Raw genomic sequence first — 15,167 nt, forward strand, 5'->3', positions numbered from 1 at the left:
GTCACAGGTCAAAGTTCAACAAACAGGAACAGCATGGAGATGGAAGAGAAGAGGAGAAGCGGGGGCTCCACGAAAACATCCAAAAAAGGTTTGTTTCTGCCGGAATTTATTCTTTCATTTACATTTTATGTTCCTTTAATATGACAAGAGCCTGGACATGTTACCATGTGGCGCTTTGTGTATTTGCTCAACGACTAATACATTGTCCACATCACAATGATTTGTTGTCAATGAGAAACATGGTTTCTCTCTTAAGTATGATCGTGTTTATTTGTTGTTACCCACTCAGTGACTGTAAATAAACCGCGCTACACTTTGTTTGTGTGACAGGTTCGAAACGCAACAAAGCATTGACTGCTGAGGAAGAAGCCAGAAGGTGAGCATCTCCCACATTCAACAGGAGTTATCAGTACTAATGCTCAGATTAGTCTTTGCTTGTAAGGTTAGCCACAGTACAAACATGTTCACTGTGTGTTGTGACAGGAGAGAAGAGCTGAAGGAGAAGCTGAGGGAGAAATTGGAGCTGGAGAAAAGAGCTCTGAAGGTGGTGGAGCGTCTCCTGGAGGACAGTGTGGCTGAGGACTTCCTGACTGACTGTGTAAGCATTAGCTAGGACACTCTGGCATAACTCAACAAACCCACAGCTCAGCCTTTAACCAACCAAAAACCATTAGGTTTTTTCCTTCCCCAGTTACATTGAAGTATTTTTTCATATCACATGTCAGCCTAGTCAACAGTAGTGTGGTTAATTTGCCAATTTAAATGAAGGTAACCATAGAAACTGGGGAGACAGTCCAAGATGACATCTTTAAAATATGTTGTTTATGTAGAGTAGATGGTCAATGATATACAATAAATCTAAATCTAAAGCTAAAGCCTCACATTAAGGAGCTAAAATCAATTAATTATTTGCCATTGCTGCTTATAATTACATACGTTTTTAGTCAGAGTGACTTGGACAAGTATCCTGCCATCAGTATCTTTCCTTCACAGGCTAAGTTCATCACTCCAGCCAATTACAAAGATGCTGTGGAGGAGAGATCCATTGCTAAACTCTGTGGTTACCCTATATGTCCAAATAAACTGGGAAAAGTAAGAACCTTCAACCAGTCATTACATTTCATATTTTACTCTCCTAGATTATTTTCTTTGAAACTCTGTTCACATTTGTTCTGTAGATCCCGACTCAACAGTATAAAATTTCTACTAAGACCAACAAGGTGTACGACATCACAGAGCGCAAGGTAAGCGCTTCTTTTTGAAGAATACAATTTATTTCTGTGTCCAAACATTGTAAACACCCAAGGTTCTTTGTACTTTTTCCTGCTTAGTGTTACTGCAGTAACTTCTGCTACAAAGCCTCCAAAGAGTTTGAACTACAAATATCGACGACTCCACTTTGGAACAGGCAGCATGAGAGGTATGTTCGCTGGTTCTAACGTATCTATGAGCTGGTCATTGAATGTAATAACATTCTACTTCTTTATCACTGACAGCCCTCCTGTAATCAAACTGTTGAAGAGAGGAGATGGGTATGTGCTCAGTTCACTGTTTACAGTTTTAAAAATTTAAGCTCAAATATTAAAATAAACTTAACCCTTTCTTTCCCCACATGTTTGTTTAGTGGGAGCTCTGGTGAGGAAGTGATGCTGTCAACGAGGTGTCTCACAGCAGAGGACATCGAGAATCCGCAGCCTGCCCAGCCTGATGACCTTCACAGCTCTACAGGAGGTGGCCTCGACCACGGTGACTGCAGCGAGGGTGAACAGGAGCAGGACTTTGTCTCCAGCGTGGTTTCTGAGCAGCAGAGACCCCGGGTGCATTGGGGTGACCTGCCTAAACGCACAGACGATGACAAGGAGAGGGAACCACAGAATCAGAGCAGAGAGCAGACTGAACGCTCCCAGAATGTTGACAAGAAAGGGTCTCCTGTGTGTTCAACCAAAGTCAGAACTGATACTGATGAACCCAGACTGCTGCACAGAATAAATACTAATCAGAAGTCCAGTGTGGAAGAGGCTACAGCTAAGCTACATTTGTGCAGTTTATCTGAGACAGTTGCTCAGGATACTGTCCTGTCTGTTGACTCGGCACAGAGAGAAAATACAGCTCCACTCACGTCTCCTCCATCAATAGAACCAACTGTCATTCCTTCAACTGTGTTTGCCTCCAATCAGACAGTATTACCAAACCAACCAGGCCTCAACATCACACAGGTGGGCATGAGCAAGAGAGGGGCAGCAGGACTGAGAGGTCTACTAAAATACCACTCTGCTGAGGCCAAATCAGACTCTGTACGGCAGAATCTGCTTGAAGGTCTCAGAAAAACTCTAAAGGAGTGGTGCACTGACGAGACTCTGAAGTTCCTGTATGGTGCCAGTCACTCGCTAGCTGCTCCATTTACTGATGTAGAAGAGAGTAAAGAGGAGGAGGAGTTGGATGAAGATGACCTTGAGGACACAGTGACGGCAAACAATGCTGGTGAACAAAAGGGGAGGGCAGCTGCAGCTCGGAACTATGAAACTCTGCGGAAGCAGACGCAGGAGATGGAGCTCAGGGTCAGAGAGTTTTATAACGGGATGTGGAATCTGCCCGAAGAGGTGAATAGAAACCAGGTGAGAGGAGTTGCTTAATAAAATAAATTGCAGTAAGAATGAGTGTCCACATGGGGGCTCTTATCCAGCGTACATACTGTGTTTACAGCAGGTGACAGTCCAGGAGCAGGGTACCAAGGATCCAGTTCTGCCACTCATCGATTCTCATGCTCAGCATCTCATCCAGAAACGAATCACAGTGGAGAAGCTCAACAACTGGTGCGTGTGTGAATTTATTTCATGGACATGTACAGAAATCAGGTCTTTCATTAGATTTGTGAGCATATAAATAAAAAATGTTATCACAGCATAATTGGAGTTAATATGTCAGCATTAACTAACAACACAATAAACTGATGAATGACCTTGTTTATAGGACAGTTAAGGCAGTAAAAGCACTTATTGCAGTTTTCAGGGATGACATCTTTTAAATATATTTTGGCCTGCTAACAGAATAAAAGAATTAAGCTACTACCAAAGTGAATAAAAAAAAAAATTACTTAATTTAATCTCAGTTGAAATACTAATACATGTGCAGCAAGTTTGCACTAATAAATATCATACAAGTGATCACTGAATCAATGTGCTCAAATATTAACTTTAAATCCACCAACCATTACCACCAAGGTAATCCACAGCATAGATTAAACACATTTCAACTGCATTTGCTTTCCCTTGTCTCATACCTATCATCTATACCTGCTGTGTACAGTCTCAGAAACATTGTAGGTCCGCTGCATCTCACCATGAGCGACGTCTCCAACGACCTGAACAACCTGGTCAGAACGTTCAGGTCAGTACAACACACACACAATTTCTTTTTTGTAAAACACTTTTTCATCATGTCCAAAATGGTCTTTCTATTTTCACCACATGGTGGGAAATGGAACCAACCAAGCAACAACATGGTAAAAATGGTGTAAAGGAAGCTACAAGTGTTAGAATGGTGAGTGTAGGTCCTCAGTACTGAGTTAATTTAGCGACCTTGAAGCAACAGTACATAGTGTATGCAGCGTATTTAAATGTTTGTTCACCTATCACAGTGCAGTTCAACATGCACAATCCAAAAGACCAAAGCTGAAACTCAGAAACTGTGTCAATATCTCTGTTAAAAAGCCAGAACGAGCACTACCAGGATTGAACATTTCCTGTCATAAATATGCTTTATATTCCCATTGGCTGGTTCGGATGTTTTCAGCAGGACTGCCTTTAAATCACTGGGTCTGTGATTTAAACGCACATCAGGCAGCAGAGTCACACCTCCACAGTCCTGCTTCCAGGAATTCTCTGTGCTGTCGAGCGGCCCCGCTGCTAAGAGGCTCAAACCAAAGAATATACACAGTGCTGTCAGAGGCGCATACATCACCTCTGAAGGCAGTGTTGGTGGTGGTGGTTCTGCCCGCCCTGCACACTTTTTATTTACCTATAATCAGAACGAGGTGTTTATGACACATGTCTACAGATGGTTACGTGTGTGGTGTGCTGCCACTGACCCATTTGTTGTTTTTGTTCACAGGTTCACCAACACAAACATCATCCACAAAACCCCCGAGTGGACCCTCATCGCTGTGGTGCTCCTGCATCTGTAAGTTTATAATGTGTGTGTGTGTGTGTGAAGAATATATGACAAGGAAATCAAGGACCATTGTTTCTCAGGAAATACACCCTGTCCACTGCCTGTGTGTTCGTGGCACAGAAGTATGTGTGGTTTAGTAAATGAAGGCTGTACAGGACAAGCTAGCTTCATAATATTTATGAAATTAAACACAATCAAACTTTCATGCAATAGTTTTAGCAAATTTAAGACAAAATAGTATGAAAGAATCCGTGTGTGTGTGTGTTGGAACTAAGGCTGACATTTCATTAGTGTTGCATTACCAGATTGATACAAAACTCAAATCAAAGCCGTAAAACAGCTTCCTGCATTTTACCACAGCAGTTCTGTTCCGCATTTAGAGAAGCAAACAAGCAACTAGGATTTGTCTGCTTCATCTTGCATTTGACAAGCCCATGTGTGTGTTGCTGGCAGTTTGTTCATAGACAGTTCCGTGCTGCTCCCGTCTGAGTACACACAGACGCCTCATGGCCTTATCTTCACCTGATTGCCTCCGGATCCGTGATGCAGGATAGAGGGCACACAGAAACAAGCTCGTACAATACACACACTCTGTTCCTCTGTATACATTCAGCCTTAATGTGTACTTAAAATTGCCCTGGCTGGGAAAACTTTCACCTGATGCCTGGCTGATTCTGATTTATGATGCCCTCAGTGGTCTCAGGACAGTTTGCGCTCCCATCATAACTTACATCATGTGTGTCTTTGACCTGATTGTGCTTTTATGATATGATTTTAACAATCTGACCCCGTAGTATGTTGAGATATTTTATATATAGGTGAAGTCATCACTAATGCACTTTTATGTCCCATTTTAAAATCAGCCCAACAGTCACATGTCCCTTTTGTACTCTATGATTTCATCAGTTCCCATTTAACTTCCATTCTACTCCGTCCTTCCATTCCTCCATCATGAATAATTTGGTGTGCTGTCTTATCTATCTGCTGCATGGCAGCTGTGGAGCTGGTCTAGCCTCTTATTGTTCAGGCCGGTTGAATAATAGATGCCCCCCCTGCAACACTAAACCCTAAGTTGAACCGGAGATTAACCAGCAGTGCACCTCCACACCGGTGCACAGGACAGGTAGAGAGAGGGAGGGGGTGGGGCAGGAGGTGGACTGAGGGCAGCCTGTAGGTTATAAACAGGGGATTTAAAGTTGGAGGAAATCACCCCGTGTGTAGGACTGTTGGATGATAATAAACTAAAAATGTTTGTGATTTGAAAGCTGAGCCATTGGAAATATTGGAACAAAGCTAATTAAACATGTTAGTGCAAACATATCAATAAATATGTGCATTCTTTTAGCTGCCAAATCTGAGTAATAATCTCCATTAAACAAGAAAAACGTACATAATTACCGTCATGAATGTGGGATTTGCTGCAGGGCTGCCGTATTGGACATTATGTTTTAGTTAAATTTGCCTGATTCATGCATGTGCACTCACTTGGATTGCTGCACAATCAATTAGTCCTGTGTAATGATGTTATGTCTCAAACTTCACATACTGAGAGTCTGCTACAGAGCAGTTTCACATAGTCATATGGATAACTTTGTTGAGTAAAAGAGATGAACCAGCTGTCCATGAATAAGATTCGAAGAGGTTCTGCTTTTTCTTGGAAGAGTTGTCTACATAACACTTACTGTGCGAGAGCATTTATATGTAGATTCCTGGATTTGATTTCTGACCTCATGAAGGATGTAATATTGGGACTCCTCTTTTGAAACAAGGTCAGGCTGAGATCTGGGTAGTGGATGATGTGTCCACAGATGATGTGACTTCTCAGGATAGTCTTTGTGAGGTGAGTGTGTCGCTGTGTTTAATGTGTTTTGTGGGTGTTGTATTTCAGGCTGTCAGAGGTGTCTCTGGTGGTGCGAGATGCCTTGGAGGAGTCGGCTTCCGTGGAGTATTTGAACACCTTGATGGAGGAGCTCTGCCTACACAAGAAGGACCTTTTAAACCTAGTCCAACTTTTTAAATCTCCAACACACTGACAGCTGTAAGGACATGTAAAACATACACATCAGAGCCGGTTCAATGAATGTGTTTGGCTGTTTTTCATAAATAAATGTGGTGACACTGTCTCTGACCTAGTCTAAGATGAGGGGGTGGACACCGACATTATGTACACAATCTGTGGTGAGATGTGTGCAAATCAGGTCCTTGAAGTTTTAGGGCTGTGGGTGTTTAACCTCTGCAGGGCCAAACAAATCACACCCAGCTTTTTCCCAGTGTGAACGCCATGTGCACTTGCTGCTTATTGCTTCGCTGGAAGAGCTTCTGCTGTAATAAAAGTTGCTCTGTTTCTCCAGACTTCCCTCACACGGAGGTTTATGGCACCATAATGTCATTGGTTATATGGGTATGTGAACAATGCGTTTATCTGAAAATATTTGGCTTTGACCAGGTGGCGCACGCAGCAAAACGTTTTTCTATTTAATATTGCAGATAAAACTTTAACCTGTCAGGCAGATTGGGGATGTGATTGATGGTCTGCATGGCTTTACACAGCTTCTCCTCTTTCCACAAACAGCGGAGAAAAATGTACAAATGTTTTAACAACTAAATGTAGAAGGAATTGAATCAAATTCCCAACTGAAACACTGACAACTGAGCCCCTTAAGTTAACGTTTAATCCATGACTAACAAAATCACTGAAAAGGCAGATTTAAATATTCAGCTTTGGAAATAACAATCGATAAATATCTCAGACTAAATAGTTCCAGCAGTAAGAAAAAACAACAAACACATGACCAACATTAAAAGTGCAGGATGATTATTTCAGTCCGTGTTGCGTCTCCTTGTGTCTCCTCAGGTCCACTTTCCTCTGGAAACCTTTCCCGCAGAGGTCACAGCCGAAAGGCTTGAAGCCTGTGTGCTTCCTGCTGTGTGTGATGAGGTTGGAGCTCTGGCTGAAGGCCTTCCCGCACACCTGACACTTGTGCGGCTTCTCACCTGCAGCAGGGAAACAAAAAACACGCATTTTGCGCACGTTACGCACACTGACGCATAAATATTGGATTTCGTTTTGCTTGTTTTTTTTTGTTTTCACAGCATTTACCTGTGTGGATGAAGGTGTGTTTTTTCATGTCTGACTTCTGGTGGAACCTTTTCCCACAGTACTGGCACGGGTAAGGCCGCGTGTCCGAATGGATGAGCAGGTGCGTGGAGAGGGTGGAGGAGCGCTTAAAACTTTTGCCGCAGATTTTACAGCTAAAGCTCCTTTCCTGTAAAAGATAAAGATATATATATATATGTGATTAATGTGTTTCATTTAGCAGCAGAAACATTGCAGCGCTCAGGCCAGTTTGTGGCCGTGGCCTGTGAGACTAGGCTGTGGGCCTGAAGGCCTTCGACTTATGTTGCGTGTGAAACGTTCCGCTTTCAGTCTGAGGCCCGTACCTGCGAGTGGACCGCTCTGTGCTGATCCAAGCTCACTGCGTGTCCAAAGGTTTTCCCGCAGATCCCACACTCAAATGGCCGCGTCCCGCTGTGCGACCGCCGCACATGAACCTCCAGGCCGTGAGGGGTGGAGAACACCTTTAGAAAAATGAACAATTTTACATCAAAATAATAAAAATACAAGAGTCATTTTTACATGACGTTTATGTTAAAATTCTGATTTCAGATCACAAGTGACATCTGCGCAAACTCAGTTTGGAAACAGAAGTGAACACGCACCTTGCAACATTTGATGCACTTATAGGATCCATTTGACTCCAGATTTGAGCGGATGAAATCATTTTCAGTCTTGATTTCCGCAACGCGAGGCTGCTGCTTTGCATCCAGACACAGCTCGTCCCCTTCCCGCATCCTGCAGACTTGATGGGCCGTTGAAGAATAACCCTGGAAACATCCGGACCCGAGGCCCCTCTGTGCGTAAAGCGGCTCAGCGCCACTGTCCTCTGCACCGTAGATGCGGACGGGTGAGGGAGACTCCCTGTGGCCCTGGACGTGGTGGTGGAAAGAGCCCTGAACCAGATGCCTCAGCTCGGAGCCTGTGTATGCTGACCAGGAGTAAGGAAAGAGCGGGATGTTGAAGTGACCGTCCTCTGCTGCTGGAGTGGAGCATTTCTCTGAATCTGGAAATCATGGATTTCGTATAAATAGATTTTAAAGAACTTTGGTCTGCAGTAAACGACCGGTCTTAAAAAATGGGATGATTTAAAAATATAGCTCTCATAAGAAATAAATGCGTAACATTCAAATTAAATAAGCAATCAGGAAACGTTAGTGTGCGCCTGGTCACGCATCCTCTTTTCAGGAAATATTGTCTGTCAAAGCAGCGCCTAAAGTTTAGATAAATATGAGGTTTTACAACCTTAAAAATTAGACTTTAAATACGTTTAAAATAAGTACTTTTTTAGTCAACAATAGTTCATTTTGAATCCTAAATATTAACGTTTTTGCCATTTTATTCCGGTATTATTTAAGGCTGAAAATGTTTTAATGTTTAATGTTTTAAAACTACACCAAAACAGTACAAAGAAACTTTGATGAACTTTTCTATGAATGACAATATATTTGAGCAGACCTGGTGAGGAGGAGGGAGACGGAGGACGCCAGAAATCACAGTCTGAGGACCGGTCACACACGCTGCCTCCGCAGCTCAGCGGGGAGCTGGAGGACAGGGACCCTGGGGACCGCAGCCTGGACCTCGGAGACAGTCTGTCAGCGACGGCGCTCACATCCTCCTGCCGCTCCAAGCTGGACTCAAACTCCCCGTGAGATTTGTTCTCTGCTGGCAGCAGAGCAGAGTGACTTATTCTGACTGAAGTCTGCTGCTCTAACTTTAAGACGACTCACTAATATTGAAGGAATTTGACTGTTTCGTGCGTAATTGCGCACAGATTAACCTACCTGCGCACACCTGAGCCAGGATGTTGTCCAGCCTGCTGTAGTCATCGTCCAGGTATCGGGGCTGGTGGTAGCTGTGGGCCCGTTTGCTCTTCACTAGAAAGGACCTCGGCATGTTGTTACGATCCTCTTCAGTCCGTTCAATCCCCGACTTCACTTCTGTCCTCCACACACGGCTCTGACTTTATCTCTGTACAGATTGGAACACTATTGGTTGTCAGACGAGACAGCGATGGGATTTTTGGCAAGTTATTACGCATGCGTAGAGAGGCTGTATCGTTTACCAGGTGTCGCCGGGCAGGTGGCCAAAAACTGGACCACCCCCCTCTCCCCGCCCCCCCGGAGGGTCACGGCAGATAACGGATTAAAGACGTGATACTGCAGCCTGTACGCGATACTGTCAATGCGCTTCGTCTGAATCACATAAGAGGAAGTTTTGCGATATGTGTTGTAACATGTTGGGTGTAGCTTAGATTTGATACATATAAATTATAGTGCGACATTGGCCTCTTTTTATTTCACACTGATGACTAATTAGATTTTTGGATTAGATTTCCAAGAGGTTGGAGTTTGTGCGCAGGATTTTAAATGGCACTAAAATGAAAAAGACTTAAAGAATAGCGTGTGCGCTGAGCGCAGGCCACCGAGCAGGCTGTGATGGATAATGACCTATTTGACTGGTTGTAAAGTGATCCTGTTAATGAGACGCGCACGGCCGCTATGCACAACAGCCTGTTGGTGGGGAGCTGTAGTATCCCTTTACCATTACACTGCTTCAACTTACCCGCACTGACTTCAGCCTTATTGTTTTACATCATTAACCCCCCTCCTCCCGGTCCATACACGAGCCACCAATTGAGATCATGAACACACGCTCAGAAAACAGCAAAATCACACAGACACAAAGTTTCCAGCAGAAAATCTGTCAAAGTGTAAATCATTGCGAAGATTTCGGTTCTGTTCAAGGTCAGAGGAAAGCAAAGCAGCATCGATTTTCTTTCTCTCAGATGTGAGAACAGAGTTTGTTTGATGCAGCTGCGGCAGGTTAGAGCGAAAAAGTCAGATAGGTGAAGCACATGTTCCATACTCACACAGCACTGTGACCCCGGCTCAGAGAACACACGCACTGAAATCCTGATCAAAAGTCAGAGCGCCACAAACCCTCTGCCTCACACACACACACACACACACACACACACACACACTGTCTGTCTCTATTTCTCCCCCTCCCTCAGAAATGAATTTTCATGTTAGTCAGCCTTGACAGTCAAACAAAAACACTGATTCATGGTTTGATAAAAGAGTCCATCATGCAGGGCCATGATACTTCTACATTTGCATTGTACAAAAATAAATCAGGGTGACTTTTAGAAGTGATTTCCTGCAGCCCACACTTAAAGACAGATGTCTTTGTGAAATAACAAACATTTAACTTTACTGCAAATCTCATTAGCCTGTAGTAGTGTAGCCTACTTCAATGTTTGGAGAGCAACACTCAGCTCTTCACACCAGCAATGAACTTTATCACACATGCACACACACACACACACACACACTTATCTTAAAAAATAGAACTTTAAGCACGGAGGAGACAAAAATGTTTACGTTTATTCAAACATTTGCTCATTTTGTGTGAGCAGTTGAGTCACATGTCATCGCATTCCATCCTACATGCTGCTTTAATGACATTAGCACCAACAGGTCTTGTTTAAAATGTTGATTCTTCTTCAAACTGATGTGACAACTTTTACAATGCACACTGACTAAGAACAGGAAACCAAATGCAGAGTCGAGAAGACACTATCAGTGCAGCCACACTCTCTTCTCTCTCTCTCTGTCCCCCTTCCCCTGCACAGCACCTCTTCCCCCCAGCAGGCCTTGATTCTCGTTCTTTGACTCTGACAGCAAGTAGTGATTGAAATAGAATCCCAATCGCAGTGGAGGGGGTGTTTTTTCATATCTTTTCACAGCAGCAGATCTCTACCTTGTCAAAGGTGCGGATTACAGATGCACGAGGTTAAATAAAGACGTGTGCTGGTGAGCCACCAGGTTATTTTCTCGAGCTGATCGCCACGACCCCCCTTTCAGCCCTGATGAGCAGTGACTGCAGGGGACTCCTTGTAGTTTTAAATACACTTGAGGCTGCAGCTTTAACACCACATATGTGTGAATGTTGCACAGAGCATGGCCGCTTCTCTGATATTGTCTTGATTTTGACTGAAACAAATTTAATCTGAACTGAAAGCTAATGTGTGTCACCTGTCATGTTAAAAAAGCAGCTCTCTGTTGCAACATGCAGGCCTACGCTGACATAGCAGACAGCAGCAGACAGCAGACCTATAGTCATATCAGAGTATTGATCTGAGAATAAATTCAGCATTTCATCCGTAAGAGGAAGAACATGTAATTTCTTCTCTGAAAAGCTGCCGTGTCTCTAAGTCAGGCTGTTTGTAAGTGAAACGAACACAGATTTCATTCTTGCAGATGCACGATAAAAATCATTCAGCTGACATTTTTGCTCCTTTGTTGATTCCAGAACCTACAAGGTTTTTTTTACTCAAACTTTCATGTCATAATAGCTTCTATTGTGGCTAAACTGCCTTTCCCTGCTTTATGTCCCTGTTTCTCCCAGGCTCTGAGTCTGAACGTTTACCTCGCCAACTCCACACTTGCTGTGGCATCTCGTTGAAAACCACATCATGCTATCTCATCCCCTCACAGGTTCCTTTGGCTCCAAAGCTCTAACCACAACTTTGCACCCCTCCTCTCCCTCCTGTAAACCATTCTTTTCCCTCCAGCTAGACAATCTGATTCTCGCTGCTTTCCTTGGGTTCAACTGCATGTTGTTATCCTCCCCTTCCTCCCATCCTGGGAGTGGCAAGCTGAATCTCTTCAAGTTCTCAGCTGGCCCCACCTGCAGCCACCAGATAGGGGGCAGAGTGAGAACACAATGAATGATTTACTGGACGCTTGCTGAAGGCAAGTCAGTTCTTCTTTCACACAGCAGGTCCATGAATGTATTGTTTTTCTCGCCTGCCCTCACTTCAGATGTTGCCATTTTGAAGCTGTAAGGGAATAGGTGTTACTGTAATCTGACTTATTTTAAGCACTTAATTATTAGGTAAAATATTCTGAGCATGGGGTGCCAGCCAATCTGAGGCTGTTTAGACCAGCAGCGGCCCAGATTTGAGTCCAGCCTGCAGCGCTGTGCCGTGTGTCATCCCTCTGTCTCTCTTCACTGTCACCTCTCAATTAAAGGCAAAAATGTCAAAAAACATTTCAGGCCTACACAGTCATCATGGCTCCAGATCTTAAAAAAACACATTGAAGGGGTGTTTAAACAGAAGAATCTCTCTCTTTGCCCAGCAGATCCTTGGATTTATGCTATAAACACTCCACAAATCACCTCCCTCGTCCATCAGCCAGATCAGCAGCTTGCCCCCCCTTTTTTTTTTGCAACCCTCGCAGCCGTTTCTGGTTGTAAATCCCCCTCAGATACCAAGAATCTCATTGGGGACATTGGTGTGTGGACGTAAAGAAAGCTGCTCGGTGTTTCCTGGTCATTGTGTCTGTTTGCACGTCTGGGGAGGTGAAGCAGCCATTTGAAAGGTCAGAGTTCAACAGGCACAGTTGAGCCTAAATAAGCACTTTGTATTAATTTCCCCTTTTTTCTGAATCCCCACTAAAAATATATATTTTCTGCCATTGTTGCACCATTCTAAGTTCAAGCTTCTGTTAGCTGACACTCTTTAGTGTGTGTTTTGACACTTGGATATGTTTTTCGGAAATAAAAAACGCCACTTTATCAGTTTTTGCATGGGGTGTAAAACACTGCTCATAAGGGCGGGTGTGGAGACAGATGAAGGCTGGGCTTTCACACAGAAACTTCATCTTAGCACCATCTCTGCTGTTCCTGATATATACTGTCTGCTGTTAAAGTTAGCAAAGCTCCATTTACTTTCAGCAGAACTGATTTGACTTTGCTACTGTACTGTAATGTCATCTGGGCCAAAGATCTTCTGACTGGAAAACAACGTGTGAGGAATATGGCTCCAATATCACCACACCTAGAACTGTCATTTAATTAGAGCCTGTACTGCTGCTGACCATCGTAGAAATAAGTGAGAATAGGGGGCAGGAAAGGCAAGAGTGCGTTGCATGTCAACAGTCTTGTTATCTGTGGTGTGACTGTGAACACATGTGTTGATGTGTCACTTTCTGCTAGTCATCTCTAGTCCACTGGAGCCATAAAGTCTTTTTTTTGTGACCATCAGGATGGAAGTACAGCGCACCAATCATTTACTTGTTGATAAAACCACTGCATAATGCAGAAGGAGCAAACTATTCACATTCAGATTAAAAAAAAAAAAATTCAAAACAGCTCAGATGTGATCGCGCTCGGACAGGACAAACTGCACTACGAATATTAACCCCTTCATACGCCCACCACACCCTCCACCCTCATGCGTGAATCCTTATTAGCCGTTGCTGCAGAGGGATGACTGGACAATTGCTTCTCTTATTGCGAAATCAGTTTTGCAGAAACAGAGCTTGAACGGCTCTGAAAAAGCTGTCCACAAGTGTGACTATGACTTTTCTTATCTAACAGTGAGAACATCTGCACTGAGAGTGACGGGGAGGGATATAATCTATCTCGCTCAAACAGAAAAGCAGGTTCCTTTTTATTCAGTAGTTGTTGATTTATCTGATAGACACTCTGAACCACTAGTGCATCACTGTCAACGCTTTTTTTTTGGAGACTGTCAGGCTGTTGGCCTTTTTCTTGTTAACATGACTTACACCTCTGAACTGCAGAACATCTAACACACACATTATAAATGAATAAAAGGGACATTTGAACATTTTGAGAAAACACTATTCTGTTTTTTCTTTTTTTTACTTTTAAATAATAAGTACATTTAAAGTGACAAGCCATTGCTTTATATCCTGCCATGTAAATAATTTAAAATTAAAGTTCAACCCAAAACAAGAACAATATTCATATTAAACCATTTAAATGAAACTAAGTTGGTTCACTGGTTAAGACATTTAGACAGAGTAAATGTTGCTTCCTCAAACAGTGAAGAGGCAAACATTTGACCATCATTGTCCATTTTAACCTGAATATTTTCCACTCTTGACTTACAGAGCCTGCTTATATAGATAACTCCACCGCTGGTGCCACATTAACTAATAGTAACAACTAAGTAACAACTAATATTCTCCTGAAGTGGTAAAAATGTTGACCTAAATCATAAATCTGTATCCTGCCCATCTGAAAGGCCGCTGCAGCCTGTAGAAGCATTTTCTTTCCTTCATACAGATGAACACAAAACTCAGGCTGATTGTTTTGATCTACAGCACTGGGTGCCAGGTGTGGATTTTCTGCCTGTTCCTGATTCTCTGAGTCTTATCTGTGTTCATGTCTGTGAACTCTGTAAGCTGTACAGTAGCACATTGAGCCTTCTGAGTGACTCCATATCAATCACAGCAGATTTGTATGGGTGGGTCGGCAGCAGCAGCTCCAGAGAAAAGGTGGATCCACAATATGAGACGAGTGCACTGTTATTGTTGCTGTCCTCACTCTTACTAACTGCTGCTCACAGGGGGATGCACCATCCAGGTGTTAATCAGATCCTGGCAGCTTTCATTCAGAAATTCAGATATCAGTCAGTCAGTCAGCCAGAAGTTACTTCTGATGCTGATTCAGCCGTTTAATATTATGACCTCTCAGGACCAAGCATGAGACATGTCATAATTTCTGACCTTTCCAGCCCAGGTCACCACAGTTTCTTGTGTAGGATGATTTCACAACACACAGAGATGACACATCAATGAGAGTAGTGTCACAGAGAGTGTCAGGGTGTCTGGCCTTGGCATATCTGTGCATATGAGAGGAGAAATGTTCATGAGCATCTTCATTGCGCCTCTACTTTCATTTTTTTCAAATTTGTGCAATGGCTTCAAGTGATTTTTATGATATCAAGAATCAGTGTGTGAACCTGCCTCTGTACTGTCTATACTTTCGATATATGTTCTCAACACCTTGTCTTATGAGCTCATAAAAATGAAACTTGATACAGCAGGTAAAAGCCTTAAAT

At 43.2% G+C, this 15,167-nt stretch overlaps 2 protein-coding genes across 5 annotated transcripts; one reads left to right on the forward strand and one right to left on the reverse strand.

Annotated features, from left to right (window-relative positions):
* Nucleotides 1–19: 19 nt before the first annotated feature.
* rpap2 (RNA polymerase II associated protein 2) lies at nt 20–7,146 on the forward strand. 2 transcript variants are annotated; one of them, XM_028428560.1, is made up of 13 exons: nt 20–88; nt 331–376; nt 484–598; nt 994–1,092; nt 1,179–1,244; nt 1,332–1,420; nt 1,497–1,532; nt 1,625–2,615; nt 2,704–2,813; nt 3,307–3,387; nt 4,111–4,179; nt 6,059–6,208; nt 7,025–7,146. In XM_028428560.1, exons 1-12 carry the CDS (start codon nt 34–36, stop codon nt 6,201–6,203), a joined length of 1,902 nt encoding a protein of 633 aa, XP_028284361.1. In that variant the 5' UTR covers nt 20–33; the 3' UTR covers nt 6,204–6,208; nt 7,025–7,146. The 2 variants fall into 2 exon arrangements, with proteins under 2 accessions (XP_028284361.1, XP_028284360.1); XM_028428559.1 differs by lacking the exon at nt 7,025–7,146 and having other exon boundaries at nt 6,059–6,531.
* Nucleotides 6,831–10,221, reverse strand: gfi1aa (growth factor independent 1A transcription repressor a). Of its 3 annotated transcripts, none has more exons than XM_028428616.1 (7): nt 10,158–10,221; nt 9,070–9,256; nt 8,744–8,947; nt 7,891–8,291; nt 7,612–7,749; nt 7,271–7,436; nt 6,831–7,164 (listed from the first exon to the last, which is right to left on the reverse strand). In XM_028428616.1, the coding sequence occupies exons 2-7, from the start codon at nt 9,179–9,181 to the stop codon at nt 6,986–6,988; spliced, it is 1,200 nt and encodes a 399-aa protein (XP_028284417.1). In that variant the 5' UTR covers nt 9,182–9,256; nt 10,158–10,221; the 3' UTR covers nt 6,831–6,985. The 3 variants fall into 3 exon arrangements, with proteins under 3 accessions (XP_028284417.1, XP_028284415.1, XP_028284416.1); XM_028428614.1 differs by having other exon boundaries at nt 8,744–8,950; XM_028428615.1 differs by lacking the exon at nt 10,158–10,221 and adding an exon at nt 9,351–9,463 and having other exon boundaries at nt 8,744–8,950.
* Between the last annotated feature and the right edge of the window lie 4,946 nt (nt 10,222–15,167).

This window comes from Parambassis ranga, chromosome 17 (genome assembly GCF_900634625.1).
Source record: "Parambassis ranga chromosome 17, fParRan2.1, whole genome shotgun sequence".
Classification (NCBI taxonomy): Eukaryota; Metazoa; Chordata; class Actinopteri; family Ambassidae; genus Parambassis; species Parambassis ranga.

Bases quoted from the DNA above. Each gene is read 5' to 3' on its own strand.
- rpap2 (XM_028428560.1), top strand. From the start codon at position 34: ATGGAGATGGAAGAGAAGAGGAGAAGCGGGGGCTCCACGAAAACATCC. The intron at 377-483 runs GTGAGCATCTCC...GTGTTGTGACAG, and splicing joins GCTGAGGAAGAAGCCAGAAG to GAGAGAAGAGCTGAAGGAGA. The intron at 2,814-3,306 runs GTGCGTGTGTGA...TGCTGTGTACAG, and splicing joins GTGGAGAAGCTCAACAACTG to TCTCAGAAACATTGTAGGTC.
- gfi1aa (XM_028428614.1), bottom strand. From the start codon at position 9,181: ATGCCGAGGTCCTTTCTAGTGAAGAGCAAACGGGCCCACAGCTACCAC. The intron at 8,951-9,069 runs GTAGGTTAATCT...CTCTGCTGCCAG, and splicing joins CCTGGCTCAGGTGTGCGCAG to CAGAGAACAAATCTCACGGG. The intron at 7,165-7,270 runs GTAAATGCTGTG...TCCCTGCTGCAG, and splicing joins ACACACCTTCATCCACACAG to GTGAGAAGCCGCACAAGTGT.